This window comes from Cervus canadensis, chromosome 4 (assembly GCF_019320065.1).
Source record: "Cervus canadensis isolate Bull #8, Minnesota chromosome 4, ASM1932006v1, whole genome shotgun sequence".
Taxonomy (NCBI): Eukaryota; Metazoa; Chordata; class Mammalia; order Artiodactyla; family Cervidae; genus Cervus; species Cervus canadensis.
The window spans coordinates 94,377,888-94,403,773 of record NC_057389.1 but is presented as its reverse complement, the minus strand read 5'-3'; the positions used below and the strand labels follow the sequence as shown (position 1 = coordinate 94,403,773).

General features: G+C 49.0%; 2 protein-coding genes across 5 annotated transcripts; one reads left to right on the top strand and one right to left on the bottom strand.

The window, feature by feature from the left end:
• Window positions 1–84: 84 nt before the first annotated feature.
• SYCE2 (synaptonemal complex central element protein 2) lies at window positions 85–19,684 on the top strand. Of its 2 annotated transcripts, XM_043466867.1 has the most exons (6): window positions 85–1,533; window positions 1,854–2,064; window positions 2,168–2,283; window positions 16,042–16,216; window positions 17,835–18,023; window positions 19,384–19,684. In XM_043466867.1, exons 1-6 carry the CDS (start codon window positions 1,220–1,222, stop codon window positions 19,429–19,431), a joined length of 1,053 nt encoding a protein of 350 aa, XP_043322802.1. In that variant the 5' UTR covers window positions 85–1,219; the 3' UTR covers window positions 19,432–19,684. The 2 variants fall into 2 exon arrangements, with proteins under 2 accessions (XP_043322802.1, XP_043322803.1); XM_043466868.1 differs by lacking the exon at window positions 1,854–2,064 and having other exon boundaries at window positions 1,483–1,533.
• Window positions 18,596–25,513, bottom strand: GCDH (glutaryl-CoA dehydrogenase). Of its 3 annotated transcripts, XM_043466860.1 has the most exons (12): window positions 25,301–25,513; window positions 25,085–25,214; window positions 24,959–24,994; window positions 24,510–24,653; window positions 24,271–24,333; window positions 23,790–23,960; window positions 22,960–23,089; window positions 22,658–22,874; window positions 21,754–21,857; window positions 21,346–21,471; window positions 20,896–21,056; window positions 18,596–19,138 (listed from the first exon to the last, which is right to left on the bottom strand). In XM_043466860.1, exons 2-12 carry the CDS (start codon window positions 25,173–25,175, stop codon window positions 19,065–19,067), a joined length of 1,317 nt encoding a protein of 438 aa, XP_043322795.1. In that variant the 5' UTR covers window positions 25,176–25,214; window positions 25,301–25,513; the 3' UTR covers window positions 18,596–19,064. The 3 variants fall into 3 exon arrangements, with proteins under 3 accessions (XP_043322795.1, XP_043322796.1, XP_043322797.1); XM_043466861.1 differs by lacking the exon at window positions 25,301–25,513 and having other exon boundaries at window positions 25,085–25,298; XM_043466862.1 differs by lacking the exons at window positions 24,959–24,994; window positions 25,301–25,513 and having other exon boundaries at window positions 25,085–25,294.
• Between the last annotated feature and the right edge of the window lie 373 nt (window positions 25,514–25,886).

The window sequence follows — 25,886 nt, the reverse complement described above, 5'->3', positions numbered from 1 at the left end:
GATTTTAGTTCCCCAGCCAGGGGTCAAACCCATGTCCCCTGAAATGGAAGCTCGGAGTCTCAGCCACCGGACCACCAGGGAAGTCCCTGTGTTGCCTTTGTTTTGATTTGGTCCTTGTGTTTGTGTGTGCATATTTAGAAGTTAAGTCTGAGATTTCTCTCTGTAGATGATCCTCGAATCTTCAAATCTGTTGTTGCAGGAAGATGTAACATCTTGTATCTCTGCCACAAGATACTGTTAGCTACTGTTCATTAAACTCTGAATGTATTCCAGATGTTTATCCCTGAAACCCTCACAAAGAGTCTCATGTTTTAGATTTTATCACCTTGGTAATAGACAAAGATGAGTTTTTAAGTGGCAGTTTAATGATCACCCCTGTTATTGGTAAGAGACAGCCCAGATTCGAACCCCTCCGGCTCTCCAGAACATAGGTGTAAAGGGGGTGTTCTCTAGGGTGTGTGGCCAGGGACAGAGCCCTGAACAGAAGGGCTGAGCATGTGTGTGTGTGTTTGGTGGGGTGGGGATGCGGGCGGGGGTCCCAGCTGTCTTCCCCTCTTGGACACGGTGACATAAATACAGAAATGAAGGGAGGGGTAGAAGCCATGTAAAAAGTAAAAACAAGTGAGGGTGAAGGATATATGATACAAAGCCTAAGAAACACCCACCTCCTCTCCAATCAGTTGGGACAAAGTCCCAAACCTTGACCTTGACTCAGCCCAGCCCCTACCAAACTCTTCATCCTTCACCCACTGCTTCCGCCAATCCCTGCTCTCCCCACCAGACCCGACTGCTCCTCAAACACACTGAGCTTGCTCAGACCTCCGGGCCTTTGCACACACCGTTTCAAATCGTCTGTCCCCCTCCCGCCGCCCCCTTTATTTTTTCTGTCTTACTGAGTTCCAAGAGGTCTTTGTGGATACTGGATACAAGTTCTTAAATATTTTCTCCTCGTGTGCCAATTATGACTACTGTTGTCACTATTCATTATTCTTATTACTATTATCATTGAAGGGTATGGGCTCAACTCTATAAGGGCCAGCGCCACCGTGCTTTCAAGGAGCTTCTGGTTTTGGAGCGCAGATAACTGATTCAAGGTGGTAATTACATCAGCTTTTTTCAGTAAGGGCAGTAGGTCGTAATCAAATGACAGCAAAAGTCAGAATTTTTTATTGGCAAGATTTCTTTGGGCTAAGCAGATGAGAAATGAACTGAAAAACGAATGAACACACGGTCCAAGGTATTCCGCCACTCAACTTGTGCCCTGGTGCCGCCTCACACGTGCGCACACGCGAGCACAGAAACCACCGGCTCCTCCCGGCTGTGCGGGCTGCGCGCGCAGCGCCTGGACAGCCCAACCGACACTTTTAACGGCCGCCCCCGCCCCGCTGCGCGCGCAAGTTCGCGAAAAGAGGCGGGGCCGAAGGTTCGCGCCGCTACACAGGCGTGGGGGCGGAGCGTTCCGGGGGCGGGGCCAGCGTGTGCGCAGAGGGCACGAACGAGAAGGCGAGAAAAGACGGAATGGAGCGACAGGGAGTACGCTGCACTTGTTTCCTTCGCGCGGGCGGCGGGCTGACGGGCAGGAAACGGCAGCGACCTTGGGCTTCCCCGACGAACCCGAGACCGGCCGTTTGTCTCCTGCCATCCAGGCCGCTCCTCGCCCGGCTGGGCCCCGATTTCCTGACTGACCTTCCAGGCCCTGACTAACCGACTGTGTGACTGACGCGCTGACAGCCCTGGCCAGAAGGACCGACTTCCACCCATGGCGCGTGGCAGGAGTAGGGTAGAGAAAGACACAGACACCCACGCACCGCACCCGTTTCTCTTCTTTTTCTCCTACTTCTCTCTCCTCGAAGGACTCGAGCCGACTTACCAGTTAGGAGCCCAGGCACCCTAGCACCCCAGCAGGAACCCCAGTCCTCACCCCATCCCCTCCAGGTCTCCCCACCTGAGTCCTGTGCTCCAGGCACAGGGTCCCCCCGGTCCACGCCACCGTCCTCGTGGTGCCCATCCCAGCCCCGCCCATCTCTCCTGCAGGTCCGCAACATGGCGCAGCAGCACACAGAGGTGCCCAGGGTTGAAGGGGAGCGGCGGGGGGGGGGGGGGCTGACCACTTCCTGCCCTCCTTCCCTCCCTCCTTTGACCTCTCAAGCGCTAGCTGTGCTCACAGGTGGACATGCCCCACGTAGAGTTCAAGGACCAGGAGCCACAGCTGCTGGGGGAGAACCAGGAACAGCAGCAGGGTGAGGAGAGCCGCGATGAGGAGGCTTGTCAAGGGCCAGCTAGGTGAGGAAGAACCTGGTCCAAAGGACCCAAACAGACCCTTGAGTCCTTCGTTTACCCTTTTCTTCCTCCAGACCCTTCCAGTGTCTGCTCTTGGCGCATTTGTTGTACATACTCGTCCACAATCTCCCATGTGCCTGGGATGGAAACACTGGAGACACTGTGATGCCAAAATCTTGGCTCTCTGTGCACTGATGCTGAACAGAAATACAGAGAGTTATGGAGGAGGAAGAGTGGCTTTATTTCTTTGCCAGACAAAGAGGGAACACAGTAGATTAGCACCTCAAGAACTCTGCCCCCCTTCCTTTGGAAAGGTCTTATAGACAGGGTTCATTGTCAGGATAGGTGATAAGGATCAAAATAGTGACAGGCTTGCATTGTTCTGAGGGGTTGATGGTGAGGGAAGTAGGAGTCAGCATCAGCCTTCAAGTCCAGCTGGTCTGGGGTCTACCTGTTTGTGGGCAGCCTACCATCATTAATCATCAGCTTCTCCCACCTGGAAGGGGTGTCAGTATCTGCAGAAATAGCTCAAAGATATTGTTGTGTATATCCCCTGGTAGGGAAATAGGACTTTGCCCCAAGGCTACTTTTGACTGTTTCTCCCTGGTCTCCCATCCCTTCCTTTCCCTAACAACTGTTTGAATCAGCCCATTGGAACTCTGGGAAGCATGGAGGCTGAGTGAATGTTGTTTCCTGTAATCAAAGAAACGGGGGCCACAGAAAGGTCTTAAGCCCAGGAGCCCCACAGGGCCCTGCATGGTATCAAAAGCATTGAGCTGACATTCTAAGAGAAGGTCTGTAAACTCAGGAACATATGGTAGTCAGGGGATGCTGAGTGTTCTGGGGGAAAAAATAGGGAGAGTGTGGCAGATGGCCAGTTTAGATCAGAGGGTCAGGGAAGGATTCATGGAGGAGATGATAAGTGAACCATGAGGGTAGGGAGGACTACATTCCAGGCCAAGAAACAGCAGCTGCAAAGGCCCCAAGGGAGGACTGTGCTGGAGCAAGCATGGGTAAGAGGGAAATAATAAGAGATACAGTTAGACAGGTGATGGGACGTTGGGTGATAGTTACACATGAGAAGATGTGGAATTAGAGGAGCGACAGGAATTGACTACTGCAGAGTGAGGCGCTTTTTTTTGGATGGGGGTGGGGAATGGGCTGTGGCTTGTGGGATCTTAGTTCCCTGATCAGGGATGGGACCTGTGCCCCCTACAATGGAAGCATGGAGTCTTAACCACTGGACCACCAGGGAAGTTCCGGGATTATTGTTAATAAAGTTTTATTAGGACAGGGCTGCTTCTCCAGAAGCAATCCAGACCATATGGCCTGCAAAGTGGAAAAGTGTTCCGGTCTGGCCATTTTTAGAAGTGTAGTCCATTGGGCTTCCCTCGTAGCTCAATCAGTAAAGAATCTGCCTGCAATCCAGGAGACCTGGGGCCTGGGGTTTGATTCCTGGGTCAGGAAAATCCCCTGGAGAAGGAAATGGCAACCCACTCCAGTATTTTTGCTTGGAGAATCCCATGGATAGAGGAGCCTGGTAGGCTGCAGTCCACGGGGCTCAAGAGTCAGACATGACTTAGTGACTAAACCACCATAGTCCGTTAGACAAAAGTTTTAAAAGGCTTCCTCTGGCTGCTGGGCTTCCCTTGTAGGTCAGTTGGTAAAGAATCTGCCTACAATGCAGGAGACCTGGGTTCAACTCCTGGGTGGGGAAGATCCCCTGGAGAAGGAAATGGCAACCCACTCCAGTATTCTTGCCTGGAGAATCCCATGGACAGAGGAGCCTGGCAGGCTACAGTCCATGGGGTCGCAAGAGTCGAACACGACTTAGTGACCAAACCGCCACCATCTGGCTGCTGAGTAGAGAATAGATTATCGAAGGCTGGACTGAAAACAGGGAGGCCAGTGATAAGCAACTGGAATAATTTAGGTGCAAAATGACTGTGACTTGACCTAGGGTAGATCCATTGAGGTGATGAGAAGTAGTCAAATTTTGAATAGATTTAAGAAGATAAAACTAACAGAAATTGCGATGTTGGAGCAAGAGAAAGAGCAGTGTTACAGATTACTTTAAAAAGACATTCTTGTCTTGCACATTTATTCACCAGATATTTATCAAGGGTCTCCTTTACCCAAACCCTGTTTTAGATGCTGAGGATACAATAGTGAACAAATCAGAATTCCTACTCTCTTGGAGCTGACTTCTTTTCACCTATTGAAGGACATCTTGGTTGCTTTTAAGTTTCAGCAATTATGCTTCCAAGTTTTACCAATTTAGTTGTTTATATAATTACAGCAAACATTCATGTGCAGGTTTTGTGTAGATGTAAATTTTCAACTCCTTTGGGTAAATACCAAGGAGCACAATTGCTAGATCATATGGTAAGAGTATTTTTAGTTTTGAAAGAAACTGCCAAAATGTCTTCCAAAGTGGCTGAACCATTTTGCATTCCTGTTTTCAGTGAATGAGTGTTCCTGTTGTTCTACATCCTCACCAGCATTTGGTGGTGTCAGTGTTTTAGGTTTCCCCCATTCCAACAGGCAATGGTGGTATCATCGTTATGTTGATTTGAAACTTCATTATGAGGTATGAAGTTAAACATCTTTCCATATGCTTATTTGACATCTGCGCGTCTTTTGGTATGGTGTCCAGATCTTTGACTGTTTTTAAATTGGATGTTTCTTTTTTTTTTTGGATTATTTTTTTATTGCTGAGTTTCATGAGTTCTTTGAATATTTTGGATGTCAGGCCTTTTATCAGATTTGCAGATGTTTTTTTTAAAGTCTTTTTTTTGTCTTTAAAAAATAATTTTATTTATTTATCTATTTTGGCGACGCTGGGTCTTTGCTATGCGAGGTTTTCTCTAGTTGTGGTGCCCCGGCTTCTCACTGCAGTGACGTCTCTTGCTGTGGAGCATGGGCTTGAGGGTGCGCGGACTTCAGTAGTTGCAGCATGTGGACTCAGTAGTTGTGGTATACAGGCTTAGTTGCCCCAAGGCATGTGGGATCTTCCCAGACCAGGGATCAAACCTATGTCTCCTGCACTGGCAGGCAATTCTTTACCACTGAGCCACCAGGGAAGCCCCAGGTTTGTGTTCTGTAAAGATTTGCCCCAGTCTGTGATGGGTCTTTTCATTCTCTTAATGGTTTCTTTTACAGAGTAGAAGTTTTAAATTTTAATGAAGTCCAATTTACCAGTTCTTTCTTTTGATATTGTATCTAAGAAGTCACCACCAACCCCAAAGCCACTTATATTTTCTCCTATGATGTCTTCTAGGAGTTTTACAGTTTTGTGTTTTATGTTTCAGTTCAGTTCAGTCACTCAGTCGTGTCTGACTCTTTGTGACCCCATCGACTGCAGCACGCCAGGCCTCCCTATCCATCACCAACTCCTGGAGCTTACTCAAACTCATGTTCATTGAGTCGGTGTTGCCATCTAACCATCTCATCCTCTGTTGTCCCCTTCTCCTCCCGCCTTCAATCTTTCCCAGCATCAGGGTTTTTTCAAATGAGTCAGCTCTTCACATCAGGTAGCCAAAGTATTGGGAGTTTCAGCTTCAACATCAGTCCTTCCAATGAATATTCAGGACTGATCTCCTTCAGGATGGACTGGTTGGATCTCCTTGCAGTCCAAGGGACTCTCAAGAGTCTTCTCCAGCACCACAGTTCAAAAGCACCATTGTTCCCTGGTGCTCAGCTTTCTTTATAGTTCAACTCTCACATCCATACATGACTACTTGGAAGACCATAACTTTGACTAGATGGACCTTTGTTGGAAAAGTAGTGTCTCTGCCTTTTAATATGCTGTCTAGGTTGGTCATAGCTTTTCTTCCAAGGAGCAAGTGTCTTTTAATTTCATGGCTGCAGTCACCATCTGCAGTGATCTTGGAGCCCAAAAAAATAAAGTCTGTCACTGTTTCCATTGTTTCCCCATCTATTTGTCATGAAGTGATGGGACCAGATGCCATGACCTTAGTTTCCTGAATGTTGAGTTTTAAGTCAACTTTTTCACTCTCCTCTTTTAGTTTTATCAAGAGACTCTAGTTCTTTTTAACTTTCTGCCATAGTTTTACATTTAGGGCTGTGATATCTATTTTAAGAAAATTTTTGTGAAAGGTGCAAGATCTGTGTCTAACTTCACTTTTTTTGCATGTGGAAGTCTAATTGTTACAACTCCACTTGTTGAAAAGATTCTCCTCTCTCCACTGAATTTTCTTTGTTCCTTTGTCAAAGATAAGTTGACTACATGTGTGGGTCTTTATCTGGGCTCTATTCTGTTCCACTGGTCTATTTTATGTTCTTTCACTGGTATCACATCAAGTAGCATCAGTCCTCCCAACTTTATTTTTCTTGAATATTGTGTTGACTATGTTGGGTCTATTGCCAAGCTGACTTTCTAAAAGTCATGACCAACCTAGACAGCATATTAAAAGAAGAAAAGCTATGACCAACCTAGGTAGCATATTAAAAAGCAGAGACATCACCTTGATGACAAAGATCCGTGTAGTCAGAGCTATGGTTTTTCCAATAGTCATGTATGGATGTGAGAGTTGGACCGTAAAGAAGGCTGAGCACCAAATAATTGATGCTTTCGAATTGTGGTGTTGGAGAAGACTCTTGAGAGTCCCTTGGACAGAAAGGAGATCAAACTAGTCAGTCCTAAAGGAAATCAACCCTGAATATTCATTGGAAGGACTGATGCTGAAGCTGAAGCTCCAATACTTTGGCCACCTGATACGAAGAACTGACTCACTGGAAAAGACCCTGATGCTGGGAAAGATTGAAGGCAAGAGGAGAAGGGGACGACAGAGGATGAGATGGTTGGATGGAATCACCAGCTTGATGAACATGAGTTTGAGCAAGCTCCGGGAATTGGTGATGGACAGGGAAGCCTGGCATGCTGCAGTCCATGAGGTCGCAAAGAGTCAGACATGACTGAGCAGCTGAACTGAACTTTCTAAAAGATAAGATAATTTTTTTAAATGTCATTTCAATTGGTGACAAGTGCTGTAAAGAAACAAAACCGAGTCCATTTCTCCATCAGCCTGGAAGGACGTTGCGGTTAAGCCGCCGAGAAGAAGAACTACCATGTCCACTGCTTTGGCAAAACCTCAGATGCGTGGCCTCCTGGCCAAACGTCTGCGATTTCATATTGTTGGAGCATTCATGGTCTCCCTGGGGTTTGCAACTTTCTATAAGTTTGCTGTGGCTGAACGAAGAAAGAAGGCATATGCAGATTTCTACAGAAATTATGATTCCATGAAAGATTTTGAGGAGATGAGGAAGGCTGGTATTTTTCAGAGTGCAAAGTGATTTGGAATATAAAGAATTTCTTGGGTTGAGTTCCATGGAAGTTTGTCACTTTCCTGTGTTCCTGAACTATGAAACTATGACTATCTGGGGTGAGAAATAGTCTCTCAATAAAGAAACAATTAACAAAAAAAGAAACAAAATCGAGAAGGAGAAACTAGAGTGACAGGGAGTTTGGAATAGTTGATCTCTAAGGAGGTCACATAAGGAGGAGCCAGCCAGCGTCCAGATGCTCAAACATTCCAAGCAGAGGGAGCTGCAAGTCCCTGAGGCAGGGGCAGGCTTGATATGGTCACCAAACAGCGGGAAGGCCAGTGTGTCAGGCTTCGTGATTGGTGGTAGTGATACCCTGGTTACACTGGATAGACAGGCTCATACATTCTCAGTGCTTCCATCTGATAAGAAAGGCATGTATTGAACAAGCACTGACACAAGAGAGGTCAGGTTGCTGGGAAAACGTATCCTCTGTAATCATGCATGTGTGTGCTCAGTCATGTCTGACTCTTTGCGACCCCATGGACTGTAGCCCATCAGGCTCCTCTGTCCATGGGATTGGATTCTCCAGGCAATTATACTGGAGTGGGTTGTCATGCTCTCCTCCAAGAGATCTTCCCGAAACATGGATAGAACCTGCATCTCTTATGTCTCCTGTATTGGCAGGCGGGTTCTTTACCACTAGTGCCACCTGGTAAGCCCATGTCCTTCCTAGTCCCTGGCAACAATTCTACTTTCTATCTCTACAATTTGTCTCTGCTGGATATTTCATATAAATGAAATCATACAATTGTGTGATCCTTTGTAACTGGCTTCTTTCACTGAGCATAATGTCTTCAGGGTTCATCCGTGTTGTAACATGTATCAGAACTTCATTCCTCTATATAGCTGAATAATATTCTAAATTATGGATTTACCTTATTTATCCATTCATCAGCTGTTGGAAATTAAGATTGTTTCTGCTCTTTGGTTCTTGTGAATAAGGCTGCTGTGAACATCCGTGTACAAGTTTTTGTTTCTGTTAGATAGAAACAAAGGGAATACCAAGGCGGAGAATGGCTGAAATCAGAGAAGTGACATGCTCAGGTTCCTGTTATAAAAAGACACCAGCTGTTCTGTGAAGAATGGGTGGGAGGGGGTGGGAGTGGACCTGGGAGATAGGTGGGAGGCTTCTGCAGGTTGTCTAGCAGGGCAGATGGAGAGAAGATTGGGGGGGGGGTTCATTTATTGAGGCATGAGAAAAGGGATGAGCTGACGAGGTCTCCCAGCTGCGATGTCCTAGAGCCTGGAGCTGGCTCCTACCAGCAGGAGCCAGTTCTACACATCTCTTCCCAACCTGGCATTTAGCAACTTCATGTTGGTAGCTTGAAATCGGCTATAGTGGGAGTCCGTGCACCATGGAAATTGGCAAATACTACAAATCAAGGTTTCCCCTGCCACCTCCTCCTCCACCCCTAGAGAGCCAGTTGCTAAATGCTTACCAGCACAGAAAGGGCCTCCCGCTTTCTGGCTCAAGGTGGTTTGGTTTCCAACTGGCAGAGGCACAAGATGCATTCTGCCCTTGCTGAGTTCAAGGTGACCAGAGACATACACAATCTTGGAATCAAGATTGCTGGGAGAAATATCAGTAACCTCAGATATGCAGATGATACCACCCTTATGGCAGAAAGCAAAGAAAAACTAAAGACCCTCTTGATGAAAGTGAAAGAGGAGAGTGAAAAAGTTGGCTTAAAACTCAACATTCAGAAAACTAAGGTCATGGCATCCAGTCCCATCACTTCATGGCAAATAAATGGGGAATCATTGGAAACAGTGACAGACTTTATTTTTTTGGGCTCCAAGATCACTGCAGATGGTGACTGCAGCCATGAAATTAAAAGACACTTGCTCCTTGGAAGAAAAGCTATGACCAAACTAGAAAGCATATTAAAAAGCAGAGACATTACTTTTCCAACAAAGGTCCATCTAGTCAAAGTTATGGTCTTCCAAGTAGTCATGTATGGATGTGAGAGTTGAACTATAAAGAAAGCTGAGCACCGAAGAATTGATGCTTTTGAACTGTGGTGTTGGAGAAGATTCTTGAGAGTCCCTTGGACTGCAAGGAGATCCAACCAGTCCATCCTAAAGGAGATCAGTCCTGAATATTCATTGGAAAGACTGATGCTGAAGCTGAAACTCCCAATACTTTGGCCACCTGATGTGAAGAGCTGACTTATTTGAAAAAACCCTGATGCTGGGAAAGATTGAAGGCGGGAGGAGAAGGGGACAACAGAGGATGAGATGGTTGGATGGCATCACCAACTCGATGGACATGAGTTTGAGCAAGCTCTGGGAGTTGATGATGGACAAGGGAAGCCTGGTGTGCTGCAGTCCATGAGATCGCAAAGAGTCGGACACTACTGACCGACTGAATTGAACTGAACTGAGAGACATACAGATGAATAAGCCCAGGACAGGGTTGGACTTTCTGACCGAGAACTCAGGATGGGTGGGGCCAGGGGCCAGAGAGATGGCACTGTGGGAGTCACTTTTTCCGTGAAGGAGCTCACCTGGGAATAGAATGAGGCTCAAGACAGGGCCCCTGAGGACTGCAGGCAGAAACCCAGCTTCCTCTTGCCTCCCAGAGGCCTCAGTTGTAAAACAGAGCATAGGGTGGAATGGTTTCCAAGGTGTGTGCTATCAATTGGAGACCATGAAAAAGAGAACTAAAGTAGTTTGTTTGATAACACCTTCCTGCAAATAGTATGTTTAGACGGTGATCTAAGTGGTGAGGAGACACAATTGCAAATCATTGAGACTTTGAGGAGTTCTAAAAGAGCTTTGGGTCGAGAAACATGGATTAGAACCAGTGCAAGGGCCAGTTAACAGATCCCTCAGCAGACTGTCAATGACATGATTAAAATGTGAACACATTTCACGAGAGAAGAGCAGAGGGTGAAAGGAGTGAGCTCTGCAGCTTCAATTCAAACCTTCCCCTTTCCTGGCTGTACTTCAGCAAAACATCATTTTGCCCAGCCACCAGAGATGCTGTTGTGTTCCTCCTTGAATGTTTGATTAGCTCGTCTCCCCTCCCGGGACCACCGCCTGCGGTGGTCGTAAGTGGCTGGCGAATTGTTTACTTGTGTATCTGTTAGAGGCCCACGGAGGGAGGGCCCCCACCAGCGGGCAGCTCTGGCTCTCACGCCTGCCAATCACAGCTTTACCTGGAGCGAACAGATGGTCTCTTCGCTTAGACCCATTTCCTCCGCCGTTCCTGGGCCACCTGCCAGCGTGGGCCCTGCTCGGAAACTAGGTCCTAATCCTCGAAGCTGAATTAGGGACTCCTTAGGACAGACCATCATAAATGAGCAGAGGGATGTGTTCACAACCCCCACCCTGGCCCCCCACTGCCCCACCCTGAGCACAGGCAGCCGGCTCTGTTGGGCCCACTTCCAGTCCCTGGCCTCCATCCAGGGTTGGGCAACAGAAGCAGGCCTGAGAACTAGGGAAGCCAGTGGAGAGGACATGGTGTGTTTTGTTTATTAAAGTTAATTGGTGAATGCAGGCCCAGGGAAGCCTATGATTCATTAGCATCCTGATTAATATGCAGCTGCTGAGTATTAAGAAAAATGAAATGGAAAGGAATAAAACCCCAAAGGGGTGGCTGGGGAAAATCAAGATGCTCTCTGCAGACATCTGATGCAGGCCTTTGTCCCACCACGAAATTTGAATGAGCTGATTTCAAGTGATTTTTCACCATTTGTGTAGCTGCCACGGAGACCGGTTCCAGCTTCGTCCCTCGAGCCTGAGAAAGGAGCGACTTTGAACAGTTAGCAGCTCAAGCAGGTTGTGAGCAATGACACAAAAAAGAAACACCTGGTTCTCTCATTGATTTTAATTTCAGAGCCCTTATACAGTGGGGACAACAAAGCAACTCCGGGTACAAAGTGGCTTAAGAGCAAGAATGTTACATCCATCTCAGGTGGTAATTCTTTCATTTAGGTGTTCAGGGAACAGTGGTGATGCCTCTGGAATGAATACAACGCGCACTCTGCCCAGAGTGCATAGGGCGCCTGGAGGGAATCTGCGTACAAACTGGCAGTGTTGTGATTAGTAAGCGATGGCGAGGTAACGGTGCTCTGAATGCTGTCTCATGAAGTTGACAGAAAAGAAAAGTCATTTCAGGCAAAGGCTAATGGATTTGGTGAAATTGTGGAAGGTTCCAAATTGCTGGGAGTGGAGGGTGAAAAGAGAAGATGGAGGCCTTTCCACAGCCCTGGAAAGCCTTGTGTGCTGTGCTAGGGAATTTACTTGATCCTGCAGCTGGTGGGGGGTCTTGTAGGCTATAGAGCAGAAGTGGTGCCTGATTGTGTTTCAAAGGTCCCTGAGGCCCAGGTGAGAACAATAGGTGTGGGGCTGCGAATGGTTGGTGGGGAAGAGATGATAGTTTTGGGAGAAATTAGGAGGTAGAAATGAAAGGATTTTGTGACGGGATTCTTTTTAAAGTAATTTATTTTAGGTCGTGCTGAGTCTTCGTTGCTTCCCGCAGGCTTTCTCTAGTTGTGGAGAGCAGAGGCTACTCTTCCTGTGGTGCTTGGGCTTCTCTTGTGTTGGAGCTTGGGCTCTAGGTGAGCAGACTCAGTAGTTGTGGCCCTGGGGCTTTGTTGCTCCAGGGCACGAGGGATCTTCCCAAACCAGGGTTCAAACCCTTGTCTCCTGCATTGCCAGGCAGATTCTTAAGCACTGGAGCACCAGGCTAGTCTGATTTTGTGACAGGATTTGTTTTTGTTGGTTTTTTTTTTTTTAATCTTTTCTAAGAAATTTATTTATTTATGGCTGCACTGGGTCTTTGGTGCCTCATGCAGGCTTTCTCTAGTTGCAGTGAGCAAGGGCTACTGTTCGTGTGGCGCTGTGGCTTCTCTTGTGGATCACAGGCTGTAGGGCACGTGGGCTTCAGCAGTCGAGGTTCAGGAGCTTAGTTGCCCCACGGCATGTGAGATCTTCCAGAACCAGGGTCGAACTCGTGTCCTCTGCACTGGCAGATTCTTAACCATCTGACCACCAGAGAAGTCTGATTTTGTGAGGGGATTTGGAAGGACGGAGAGAAGCCAGGCTCCAGGGTGGCTGCCAAGTTTCTGGCTTGGGTACCGGGTGACTTTTGGTGTTCTTCAATGACAGGAGGAGGGCGGACAACTTTGAGTTGGTGTGTAAATTTAGAGGAGTTTGAAATGCCTCTGAGACAGCCAAGTGGAGAGGGCCTGGGGGTCGTCAGGTACCTTACTGGGAGCTCAGAGGAGAGGCGTGGGTTGAGGATAAGTTTGGGAAACATGGGAGCGTGGATGGTAATGAAAGCCCTTCCTAATCACTCATTCATTTATTCTGTGCACTTTTATTATTCTTCCCATGAGAGGCAGGTCAAGAGGACAGCAAAACCTTTTTTTACAGGAATGCCCAGGGAGCCTTTAGGTGGTCTTTGTTTTCTATCAATAAGGTTTTGCTATAAAATATCTGCCTTGATCAGAGGCACACCTTCTCATGAGTGCCTGAACACAGAGCATTTGTGACAGATGCTCTGAACACAAGCGTCTGGCTCTGCAGGCAGATGAACTTGTATGCTTTGTGTAAAGCCAGAATAGGGAGGACTGGATCAGTGTCCTTCATTCATTCGTTTGTTAATAGTGGAGGACTCAAAATGTGCTGGATGCTGGGAATGCAGAGATAAATGGGGAGATGAGAGCGGCATCAGGGACAAGCACACAGTGGTAGAGATAGGCACGGGGTCATAGGTGGTGCTTCAAAAGAGGCAGCGGGGGCTTCCCTGGTAGCTCAGTGGTTAAGAATCCACCTGCCAATGCAGGGGACACGGGTTCAATCCCTGGTCCAGGAAGATCCCACATGTCAGGGAGCAACTCAGCCCATGTGCCACAACTACTGAGCCCTTGTACCGCAACTGTTGAAGTCCAAGTGCCTAGAGCTTGTGTTCTGCAATAAGAGAAGCCAGCACAATGGGAAACCCACACACCACAACTAGAGTGTAGGCCCTGCTCACCGCAACTAGAGAAAGTCTACGTGCAGCAGCAAAGACCCAGCACAACCAAAAATAAAATGAATAAATAAATATTAAAAACAAAAGAGGTAGTGGCCTAGGCTAGGTCTCCCTGTCAGAGAGCAAGTGCAAAGGCCCAAGGGCAAAAACCCATCTGATAAGGAGAACTTGAGAACCAGGACACAGCCAGGGTCTCAGGCTTTAGGACTTCTGTGTCAGTGTGAGTCAGGGGGGCCAGACTCTCTTTGGGAGAGTCTGGCCCCCCTGACTCTCATGCACTCAAGTTTCCCTGTGGTTGTATCCTGAGCCAGAAGAAAGAGCTCAAGCAGTTGGAGAAAAGCCAAGAAAAATATTTGTATGGAGGAAGCATCCAAAAATGAAGATGTGTTTTTCCCAGTAGCTGTGCCTGGCTTGCAGTCATGGCTTTATGGTTGTGTGTGAACTGGTGTGTGGAAGAGCTGCTGTGTTGGCACCTCCGAGTCTCAGCCATTCAGAGCTGGAAGCACCTCAGGGTGAGGAGGAAAACGAGAACTTTGGGGGAATCAGGGCCCAGGCCGGGGGTCAGGCCAGCTGGATGCCACACCCAGGTCTGCACAGACTGGGGATCCTGAGAAAGTGACACAGTCGTGCTGAGCCTGTGTCCTCAGCGATGAGGTAAAGATGATGGGGACAGACCCCAAAGCGTGGTGTGAGGGTGCAGCAAGGTGAAGCGGGTAGCTTAGCATGGTGCAGGGCAGATAAAACAAAAAATTGGCTGAAAAAAAAGAGCATCTTACCTTAAACCCTTTATCTTTTTTTTAAAAAAAGATTTATTTATTTTTTGGCTGTGGTGGGTCTTCATTGATGCATGAAGGCTTTCTCTAGTTGCAGTGAGTAGGGGATACTCTCTAGTTGTGGTGTGTGGGTTTCCCATTGCAGTGGCTTCTGTAGCAGAGCACCGGCTTTAGGGTACACGGGCTTCCATAGTTGCAGCTCTTGGACTCTAGAGCACAGGCTCAATAGTTGTGGCCCTCAGGCTTAGTTGTTTGACAACATATGGGATCAGTGTTCCCCAGCATTGCCAAACTGATACTTAATTACTGGACCACCAGGGAAGCCCTTTAAACATTTTATCTTAATTTAAAACACCAATGGGTCTGTTGATCAGATCACAACTTTTTTTTTCCTTGCATACACTTCATTCATAATGCATTACCCACAGTTTCCACTTTTGTGTTTTTATTTTACCGTCTTTTCTTTTAGCTGGGCCGGGTCTTAGTTGTGGCTCTCAGGATCTTTTGTTGCAGCATGTGGAATCTATCAATAGTTCCCTGACCAGGGATCAAACCCAGCACCCTGCATTGGGAGCACAGAGTCTTAAACACTGGGCCACCAGTGAAGTCCCCCACTTTTGTTTTTCTAAAGCAAAGCAAAAACTTATAGGCCTCGACAAAGCAATCTGTATGCAAAATACTTTAAATATTTATGCTCTTTGCCCTAATATATCGTTGTTTGCCCACACTTGATTTAACAGTTGTTTTTTATTAGGTTCAACTTTGTTCATTCTATTTAGCTTTTTTAGACAGCTGTCCTTTTTTCACTATTTCACTAACTATGCATTTAGTTGAATTGCATAATTATAGTCATATGTACAGTACCCAAGTGGCATTAGTGCCTAAGTGGCATTAGTGGTAAAGAACTTGCCTGCCAATGCAAGAGACTTAGAGACGTGGGTTGGATCCCTGGATCAGGAAGATCCCCTGAAGGAGGGCATGGCAACCCACTCCAGTACTCTTGCCTGGAGAATCCCATTGACAGAGGAGCCTGGCAGGCTACAGTCCATGGGTTGCAAAGAGTCAGACATGACTGAAGTGACTTAGCACACACAGTGTGGGACAAACTCTTCTGGGGGTATTTTTTTTTTAATTTTAATTTTTTTATTAAAAAATTATTTTATTTTTGGCTACACTGGGTCTCCATTGCTATGCATAGGCTTGCTCTAATTGGGGAGAGGGAGGGCTACTTTCTAGGTGTGGTTCGAGGACTTCTTATTATGGTGGCTTCTCTTATTGCAGAGCTCAGCTCTAGGTTGCACGGGCTCTAGAGCCCAGGCTCAGTAGTTGGGGTGCACAGACTTAGTTGCCCCACAGAACATGGAATCCTAAAAAAAAAAAAAAAAAAAAAAAGAACACGGAATCCTCTCAGAGCAGGGATTGAACCCATGTCCCCCTGCATTGGCAGGCAGACCCTTAAACTGTCCCTTCCCCTCAGGGGCAGGGTCGGGGAGGGGGTGTGAATGAAACAATTGTCACCAACGGGAAACACAAGATGCAGATTCTCCCACCACAGAGCTAATTCAGATCAGCCATTCTCAGGAAAGTTTGGTGCTGATCTCAAGTTTCCTATACTTGCAGAAGTCAGGTTTCTAGCCCCTCTGTCGCCACCTCCAGTGCCAACCGCCAGCTGATGATGCTGGAAGGAAAGTCAGGACCCTACTTTTCCTCTCTGGACTCGAGCATTGACATCCTGAAGAAGAGAGCCCAGGAGCTGATCGAAAACATCAACGAGAGCAGGCAGAAGGACCATGCCCTCATGACCAACTTCAGAGACAGCCTCAAGATCAAGGTGACTGATTCCCCCCACGTACTGCAGAACCCCAGGGAAAGGGGGGGTGTTCCTCATGTAAAACATAAAGGGGGAGGCAATGAACTGCTGTTATGTTCCCCACACGTTCTATACAGTTTGCATTTGGTACCTCATTTCACCCTTGTAGCAATCCGGCAGAGAAGAGATTAGACCCATGTTGCAGATGGGTAAAGTAAGGTTTGGAAATAATTTGCCTGAGTGGGAGAGCCAGGATGAGAAGCCAAGGTTCACCTGTATCACAGACTAGTCCCTTACCTTCATGCTGTGCTAATGGCTGTGGCAGGAGGGGATTGAGGCATAACCTGAGTTATCACACCCACTTGTCCTCCAGAAGTCACATGATTTGGGAGAGTGGAAGTCCCTGAACATGGCTGGGGCTTATGTCTAACAAAACCTAATGTTATGTTCAGGTCTGTTATTAATAGTTATCCCCGATGTGTCTTCAGAATGTGTCCTGTAAGTCAGACAACTTGTGAATTCCACACGTCATCTCTAGACGACAGGCTGACTTCCTCCCTCAGCCCCATTCCTACCTACCTGGTACATAGCAAATTTAGAGAAAAATATGACATAGCAGGAAAAAAAGATAAAAATATTCAGATGACACCATCACTGAGAGGCCACTTTGTTGCATGTTTTCCTCTAGTCTCCATTCTAGATACCTTCCTCCTAACCTGGCTGATTTTATTTACATAATTTTGCACCTTTCTTTTTAAAAAGAAAAATGATCTGGGATAAGGTTACACTGATACATATGTGTGTGTGTGTATATATATATATATATATATATATATAAAATGCTGCTGCTGCTAAGTCGCTTCAGTCATGTCCGACTCTGTGCGACCCCATAGACGGCAGCCCACCAGGCTCCCCCGTCCCTGGGATTCTCCAGGCAAGAACAGTGGAGTGGGTTGCCATTTCCTTCTCCAGTGCATGAAAGTGAAAAGTGAAAGTGAAGTTGCTCAGTCGTGTCCAACTCTTAGCGACCCCATGGACTGCAGCCCACCAGGCTCCTCCGTCCATGGGATTTTCCAGGCAAGAGTACTGGAGTGTGGTACCATTGCCTTCTCCATATATATATTATAAGCAATATATAATTATATATGCAATATATGATTATAATATATATAATTTAATATAATTATAATTTATGTTATATAATTATATAATTAATTATATAATTATATAATATGCAATAATTATATCATTATTTATAATTATAACTACAAATATATAATTATATAATTATTTTAAATTATATAATTATATATGTAGTATATAAAATATACTACATATATGTAATATATATAATATATATATGTAAAGTCACATTCTTCTACTTTATTTGACCTAAACTTTTACTGTCCCCTGAATCATGTTTTTAATCACTCTTTGGAGATGAATAAAGTTGAAAATATTTCTCATTAAAAAAAAGAAAAGAAAAATTTAACATATAGGCCATTTTACTCCCAGTCACCAGAGTTGTTTTTACTACTTTTATAAGATAAACTGCAGAAATCTTAAAGAACCAGTCAGAACAAATGTCTCGTGACGCCTCTTGTTTGATTTTCTAAGAGCACCTCTTATTCTTTCAAAGGTTTCAGACCTGACAGAGAAGCTTGAGGAGAGGATGTATCAGATTTATAATCACCACAATAAGATCATCCAGGAAAAGCTCCAAGAGTTCACCCAAAAGATGGCAAAGATCAGTCACCTGGAAACAGAGCTCAAACAAGTGTGCCACACTGTGGAGACCGTGTACAAAGACCTGTGTGTCCAGCCTGAGGTATGAGAGTTGTAGGGGCTAAGATGAAAGTAAATGTCAGCAGGGACTTCCCTGGTGGTCCAATGGTTAAGACTCCATGATCCCAATGCAGGGGGCACGGGTTCAGTCCCTGGTGGGGGAACTAAGATCCCACATGCCATGAGGTATGGCCAGAAAAAGAAAAAAAATTTTTTTACGTAAATATCAACAGAGAGCAGCATCGCCTGGCCCTAAACCTCACAGGAACCACTATCTCTGCAAAGGCCCTGGTGCTCTGGTCGTCCTACTCATGGCACCATGCTCCCCTGTTATGTGGTGTGTCCGAGCTGAGAAGCCAGACTGTTACTTCCTACACTGTGTGTCAGCTCTGTGGTGGGTGACAAAAAGGACAAAGTCCCCTTTGCCCTCAGCCCCGAGCCCTGGCAGTGCCCACCTGAGTTTATTTATTACAGCCAAGCCCAAGACTCCGACATGGTCCAGATCACTTCTGGGCTGGGGAAATCCCTGCTGAGTCCCAGCGCGCTTCACAGCCCTTCCACGTGTTCCTTTTTCCTGTCACTGGTTACCAGAAAATGTGATCCAACACAGTGGGGTCAGACACACACTCTTTATTATTCTCTCTCTTTATCACTCATTCTGCTCCAGCGTCCAGCATTAAGGCACTTGCCCCCAGATGGGAGGGTCAGAGGGTATAGAGTGAACGCTTACCGTGTGGATGGAGCAGTTCATTTAGACACTGGTGGGTCTCACAAGTTGCTTCCATGTCACTCTCCTCTCCTGTCCCTGCTCCCCTGTCAAGGAGCTTCTGTTCCAAGGCAGGTGGAGTCCCTGCCCGTCCATGGTCAAAACTGGATTGAGACACTCAGTACAGAAAGTTCCATCTTCTCTTTAAGGAACACATTTGAATGACTTCAAAAGGGAAATTTTGATATTTAAAAATCAGTGTCTCTCACTTCCCACCAGAAGAACTGGCTCCATCTGCCACCTCTCCAACTAAGCTCCAAGCCCTGTGTCTCCCTGGAGAGGGGTTTGGTGCCATCTGGGCTCCCAGGTGAAGTGGGTTCACTTGCCGGCCACGAATGCCTGGATCCCTGTGATAGCCCTTCCGAGGATCAGAGCGTGGATGTCATGAGTGCCTGGGTGAACAAATGCAGAGTCAGTTTGCAGTCTTAACAGCTCACGATTTCCCTTTATTTTTTAAAAAATTTTGCTTATTTATGTTGGATGTGCCACATGGCATGTGGGATCTTAGTTCCCCAACCAGGGATCTTAATTCCCTGACTGTGTCCCTTGCAGTGGAAGTGCAGAGTCCTAACCACTGGCCCACCAGGGAATTCCCCCACAAATTCCTTTTAAAGTCAATCTTCATGTCCCCCCACAGGCTACTACTCTGGAAGAAGAACAGATTCACAAAGATGGTGAATGCTGACAGCTACCAGGAGAGCCCCTCTTAGTGACCACCACTAAGGAAGGCCACCGTTTGGGCCATGCTGAGAAAATTGTTTTTCAGAGTTCTGCAATGCTTCTTTGGCAAAAATAAGCAAACAAAACCCAACCGATGCTCTCTGTGCCAGGCCCCAAACCACAGCAAGTCCAGCCCCCACCACGGGGCCCAGCTTTGGTACTCTCCCAGATTCACCCCACCCCAACCCCACACAGTTGATTAAATGTTTGATTTTCAACCCAGCCATGCTTTCGTCCCGCAGAGGTGGAAAGAGCTAATGAGCTCTGTGGGAAATGGATCAGACCCTTTCTTACTCGCAGGAGGGACAGGAAAGCAAACATAAGACAATTAATTGTCTGTCCCAGCTGATGCCTGCCTCCCCTCATCCTGGAGCCACTGCCCCAAGCCCCACATCCCACATCCCACCCCACATCCACAAAGGAACACTCTATAGCCCTCCATGTTCTCATCTGTTCTTCCTTAGCTTCCCAAGGCAGAAACCAGAGATTATGCCCTCCTTTTCATGGAGCAAAATAATTCTCTTTTCTTCCTGAAGTGCAAATCTATCCTGCCCCCTCCCCTGCATAAAACCATCTGGAGGTCCCCTCAGCTTGTCCTCAGGGTCCCTGTCATGCTGTAGAATCCCCTCCCCCTTCCCTTTGCTGCCTGGAATGCCCCACCACTGCACTGGACGCTACTTCCGTCTCTGCCCAGGGAACTCCTACACCTCCCTCAAGGCTTAATATGGCTCCACTTTCTCCCTCAGAGACTGAGTCCTGTTATAGCTCCCTCTAGTCTGTGTGGCTCACACTAGAATTGTACATCTCTCTTCTTTTTTTTGGCCACACCTTGGCTTGTGAGATCTTAGTTCCCCAGCCAAGGACTAAACCCAGGCCACCGCAGTGGAAGCACCAAGTCCTAACCATGGGAGTATCAGGGAGTCCCCACATCTTTTTTCTTTTTAATTATCTTTTTCTATGTCTGTCTTCCTACGAGGCAAGGGGTTCTGGGCCCGACAGGAGTCACAACCAGTTACCAGGTGCAAACACCACAGCCTGCCAATGATTCACTGTTTCTCTCTCTTTTTCTCACATAAAATGGGGTGCTGATTCCTGTGTGTAGCTGCACACTCACCACCTTGAATTCACCAGCCCCCTGGGTGTTGTGCCCCCATCTGGGGATGCCCGAGTAAGCCGTAAGTGGGCTTGAGAACATCCTTCCTCGAGCATAACGGGGGAAATGTGGGAGTGTATACTTCCATGGTCCCCTTGTGGGCCACTCCAGATGCAGGACTGAGGGTGGGACTTGCCCCACATCATGCTGCCAACTGGTGACAGACAGCTGACAGCAGGATTTGAGCCTGCTGTCCCTGCCCCTCCTTGCTGTCCCCTTCCCCAGATGTGAGGCCACTGTGAACCACCCCCCACCCCCCAGGAATCCAGCCCCCACCTTCATAGGTGTTCACAGACTCCAGGTTCATGACATGCCGGATCACGTGATACTCATCAGAAATCCCATTCCCCCCCAGCATGTCTCGGGCCTGGCGAGCGATGTCCAGGGCCTTCCCACAGTTATTCCTCTTCAGCAAAGAGACCATTTCCGGGGCGGCCCTGGGAACAGCACAGATGTCACAAACATTGGGTTACAAAGAACTGACCCCGCTCCGGGCACCCAGGCATCCCTACCCCACAGGCAAAGCCAGCCAGGGAGGAGGGTTACATCACAGTAGCATACATGGCTCCCAGTGAGGGAGAGGTAGGCAGGGCAGGGTCCCCAGGGGCACCAGGCAGGAAGAGGCACCAGGCCTCTCTCTCCAGGCCCAACCACCACCATGCCTGGAAGAGGCACCGGGTCCTCCTGCCATAGCTGCCTGCCCCTTCCCACACACAGAGCCCCTACTTGTCTTGGTCCTTCAAGCGGCCGAGCTGCAGGCAGGCATGAAGGCCCAATGTGATCTCGGTGAGCATGTCCGCCAGCTTTTTCTGAATCAGTTGGTTCTTGGCTAGTGGGACACCAAACTGGATCCTAGCAGGCAAGGTCAAGGCAAATCTTATGGGGTGGAGGGCACTCCCCAGTCCTATCCCAGGGCCTTTTCAGGCTGCTCCAGAGTGAGCTGTGTCCCCACTCAGCTCACTCTGGCCCTGCTGTTGACTGAGCCCCTCATTGCCCAGAAGGACTTCCTCGGCCAATTCACAGAGCAGGGAACTTAGATCTGGTGGCTGAGCGCCAAGGGTGGAGGGGTAGGTGATGGAGCCCGAGCCTCCCCGCTCCACACCCCTGGGAGTTGTCATGGTAGCCCCCACAGACCTGTCCAGAGTGTACTGCCGAGCCGTGTGCAAACAGAACTCAGCAGCTCCAAGCACACCCCACGTGATGCCATAGCGGGCATTGTTTAGGCAGCCGAAGGGGCCCTGTAGGGTTGAGACAGGGCCTCAGCCCCACCAAGAGATGAGAGAACCTGTAGAGAACTAACTTTTAAGTGCCCCTCCCCAGACACCCCTGATACACAGTCAGTGTAAACCAGGGAGACTCAGCACAACTGTTGAAGTCACACACGGCCTTGGCATCAAAGCCAACAATGCACATAGGGTTTCGCTTCTTGCCTACTCACTCTTGGTTTTCATACGGTTCTCCCCAGTCCAAGATTTGGACTGGAGGCTCAGATCTAGGGTCTGAGGTAAGGAGACAGGAAGATGCACATGCAAGCAGAATTAGGTTGGTTCAGGCCTCTATGCATCCCGGGCCGAGCCAGCTTGAGTGAGATGGTCACCAAGATGGGGCAGTTTTGGGTTTCCCTTGTGGCTCAGTGGTAAAGAATCCACCTGCCAATGCAGGACACACAGGTTTGATCTCTGGTCCAGGAAGATCCCACATGCCACAGAGCAACAAAGCCAGTGCACAACTATTGAACTGTGCTCTAGAACCCAGGAATCACAACTAGAGAAGCCTATACACTGCAACTAGAGAGTAGCCCCTGCTCTCTGCAATTAGACCAAAGTCCATGCAGCAATGAACAGCACAGTTAAAAATTAAAAAGGAGAGGGGGGCAGTTTCAGCACACATCAGTGAGCCAGGCAGAGCCTCTCCAAGTCACTACTGTTTGGGCTCCATGGGTATCTGTTCCCCAGCTGGGTCCCTAGCAAGGGGCCTGCCCAAGAAAAGAGAAGCAGCAGGTGACTTGATATCAGTTGCCAAGGTGGCTGCTGCTTACCGCCAGACCAGACGCCCCAGGCAGCACATTCTCCTCTGGCACTTCCACGTCATCCATAATAATCATCCCTGTGGATGATGCCCGCAGAGAGAACTTGCCCTCAATCCTGGGGGTTGAGAGGCCCCGCATCCCCTTCTCCAGCAGGAAGCCCCGAATGCAGTGATCCTCACACCGAGCCCATACTATCAGCAAGTCGGCCACAGGTGAGTTGGTGATCCTGGAAGCAGGACAGGCAGTGAGGGATCTGGCCATTACCTACTGCCCCTGCCCACCTGCCTAAGGCCCCCAGGCTCCTGCCTCACCAGGTCTTGGACCCATTGAGGGTGTAGCTCCTGTTGGATGGGTTGTGGCGGGCTCTGGTCTCCATGCCGCTAGGGTCACTCCCGTGGTTGGGCTCCGTGAGCCCAAAGCAGCCCAGAAGCTCCCCCTTGGCTGCAGGCATGAGATGAGATCATGAGGCTGCGGGTCCCCCATCCAAACCCTCTACTGAAAACTGCGGGCCTTTCCACTGAGCCAGGCCAAGGTAGACCTGACCCTGCCCTCACGGCACTCCCATGAGGTGGGGGGAACAGATATCTCACCCAGGTCATAGTCACAATGCCATAATGGGGGGAGGTCCAAACAGGAGTCGGGAAGGGGTTGGCTAAACTGTCTTGAAGGGCAGTGAAAAGGAGTTAAGCAGGAAGGGGTATGCAAAAGAGCAGTCCTGGCAGTGAGACCAGGATGTACAAAAGTCCATGGGTACAACAAAAGTCCAAGGGTCCAAGCCGCTGAGTCCGACTGCAAAGGAGCAGTCAAGCGAGTAGTCAGAGATGAGCTGGAAAGGTTAGCAGAGGCCTGCCCACGTGGGGGCTTGTGGACCCAGTTGGGAAATTAAGACTTTAAACTTTGGACTGCAATGGGGAGCAGAGAAAGCAAATCACAGGGGATATGATGGTGGTGAGAAAGGGGCAGAGTCAAGAGAGACCTAGGAGAATCAGATGTGGGGTGGGGTCCAGGGTCTGGCAGGGGGCCTGAGGGGCCATTGGCAATACCCTTAAGGTGAGAACATAAGGCAGGCCTGAGGGACAAACCCTGAGTTTCAGATCAGGGACCATCTTCTGTCCACCAGGCTCCCCAGGCAGCTGCTCACCCAGCCGGGGCAGGTATTTCTGCTTCTGCTCCTCGCTGCCATACGCGTAGATAGGGTGCATGACAAGGGAAGACTGGACACTCATTGCTGACCTGTAGCCGCTGTCCACTCGCTCCAGCTCTCGGGCCAAGAGCCCATAGGCCACTGATGAGACTCCAGCACAGCTATACCCTGGTGAGGATGGGCCAGGGTTGGGGGGCGGGCAGGAGGGGAGAGAAATAGAACAATGGGGAACAAAGCCCTGCCCACTTGAGACCAGTGATTCCTGTTGCCCAAGAGACAGAGCCCCATAGGAGTACCCAAGGAAAGGGCACCAAGCTGGCTCTACCTTGAGGGTTTGTTCATTTCATCCCCACAGCCACTTCAAACAGAGACATTAACAGCCTCTCTTTGCAGACTGGGAAACTAGGCTCAGGGAAAGAAAGGGGCTTTTCAAGACACAGTGGAGGGCTGCAGAGTATGGAGAGAAATGTGTCCTTACCTTGGATGGTGGGGCCCAGCATACCGAGCTCCCCCAACTCTGAGATGATCTCCCGGTGAAAAACTGCAAAGGGACAGACAGCCCAACTTCAGGCCCAGCCTTGGCCCTCTGGAGCACTAGCCCAGAGCCAGAGGTGCTCTGAGGCCCAGCTAGAGCAGGCAGAACTGGTGTGCATGATGGAGGGTACAGGTTCAGGTGGCAGTGGGAGCTCCAGAGTGCCCACCCGCCTGCCTGAGCACCTTCGTTGCGATTGGCCAGCAGGATGCGGGGCATGAGGCGCTCCTGGCAGTAGGTGCGGAAGGTGTCCCTGATGAGGATCTCATCTGCTGTCAGCTGCTCCTCTAGCAACAGTGGGTCCCTCCAGTCAAACTCAGGCCGCGAAGCTGGGCGGGGTTGGAGGGAGTGGGACTCTACTCAGCCCTGTCCACCCGACCACCACGCCCTCCCCTCCCCCAGAATCCTCAGCCCCACCCCTCAACCCTCAACTAATGTGGGCAGCAAATAGGACTGGCAAACTGGTCTTTCTCGGAAAACTCACTGCCTCAGCGCCTCTGGCCCTGGCCACGGCCCTGCCTCCCTGCCTGGGCAGCCCTCAGATTCTGGGACAGAACCCATCGGGGACAGACAGTTGGACGAGGGGACAGTTGGACGAGGGGCGCAGACGCACGGCACAACCAGGGGCCCTTACGCTTGGCCGATCGACTCTGGGTCTTCTCGCCTTTCTCTGCAAACATAGGACGGGAAAAATCACCCCGAAAAAGTCCCCGAGCCTCAAGTTTCTCCCTCCCTACTCCACCCGAGGTCCAGCACTGACCGGTCTGCGCTGTCGCCGAGCTCCAAGAACGAAAGACTCGTAGGCCAGGTCCGCGGTACAGTAGCCGCGCGTAGACGCCTCTCAGGGCCATGTGGGCAGCGAGAGGGCAAGCAGAACAATCACAGCCGACCTGGGGATTTGGAGGCGTCTGAGCAGAGCGGCTCCCACCAAGTGCCCTGGCCTTTTGCACCCTCTGCCCCTGTCGCGAAACCTCACTTGGAGCCTCTGGGTTCACTGCACAGGCCACAGTGCCGTAGAACGAGACTTTTGACCTCCGGTGGGGATGGGCGGGGCAGAGGCCAAATGGGGCTTGTCATTGGTTCATCCTAGGACCCTGCTCTTTCACGTCTCTGCCTTTTAAAGGGGCTACGGCAGCCTTGCGGGTGGAAGCGGGCGCGTCTAGCCTAGATACCTTAACCCCCTTTAAGGAGCGGAAGTACCGGTAAGGGGGCGGAAGGCGAGCAGGTCAATCCGATTGGCCCGCTGTATTCCTGCTCTGATTGGCCCTAGGAGGGGGCTCGGCCCACTCTTGGTTGGTCAGTTGTAGGGGGCGAGTGCAGAGAGATTCTGGAGTTAAAAGAGGCAGCTGAGGCTCGAGAAAATGAGTACTAGAAATCACCAGCCCAGATCTCGAGGTGTCCTTTAATGGGGTTCTGTGAGAGGAGGTAGGCTCAGGTGGACGATCTCAGCCCAAACTGTCTGCCAGTTTGTCCCTGGAAGCTTGCTAACCAAGTTACTGTATGTGCGTGCGTGCTAAGTCGCTTCAGTTGTGTCCGACTCTGTGAGACCCTATGGACTGTAG

Coding starts and splice junctions, on each gene's coding strand:
- SYCE2 (XM_043466867.1), top strand. CDS start 1,220: ATGAACACACGGTCCAAGGTATTCCGCCACTCAACTTGTGCCCTGGTG. Junction 1,534..1,853: donor ACGGAATGGAGCGACAGGGA/GTACGCTGCACT, acceptor CTCTCCTCGAAG/GACTCGAGCCGACTTACCAG. Junction 18,024..19,383: donor ACCTGTGTGTCCAGCCTGAG/GTATGAGAGTTG, acceptor GTCCCCCCACAG/GCTACTACTCTGGAAGAAGA.
- GCDH (XM_043466860.1), bottom strand. CDS start 25,175: ATGGCCCTGAGAGGCGTCTACGCGCGGCTACTGTACCGCGGACCTGGC. Junction 24,654..24,958: donor CCAGAGTCGATCGGCCAAGC/GTAAGGGCCCCT, acceptor AACCCCGCCCAG/CTTCGCGGCCTGAGTTTGAC. Junction 21,858..22,657: donor CTGGGGCGTCTGGTCTGGCG/GTAAGCAGCAGC, acceptor TCAACCCTACAG/GGCCCCTTCGGCTGCCTAAA.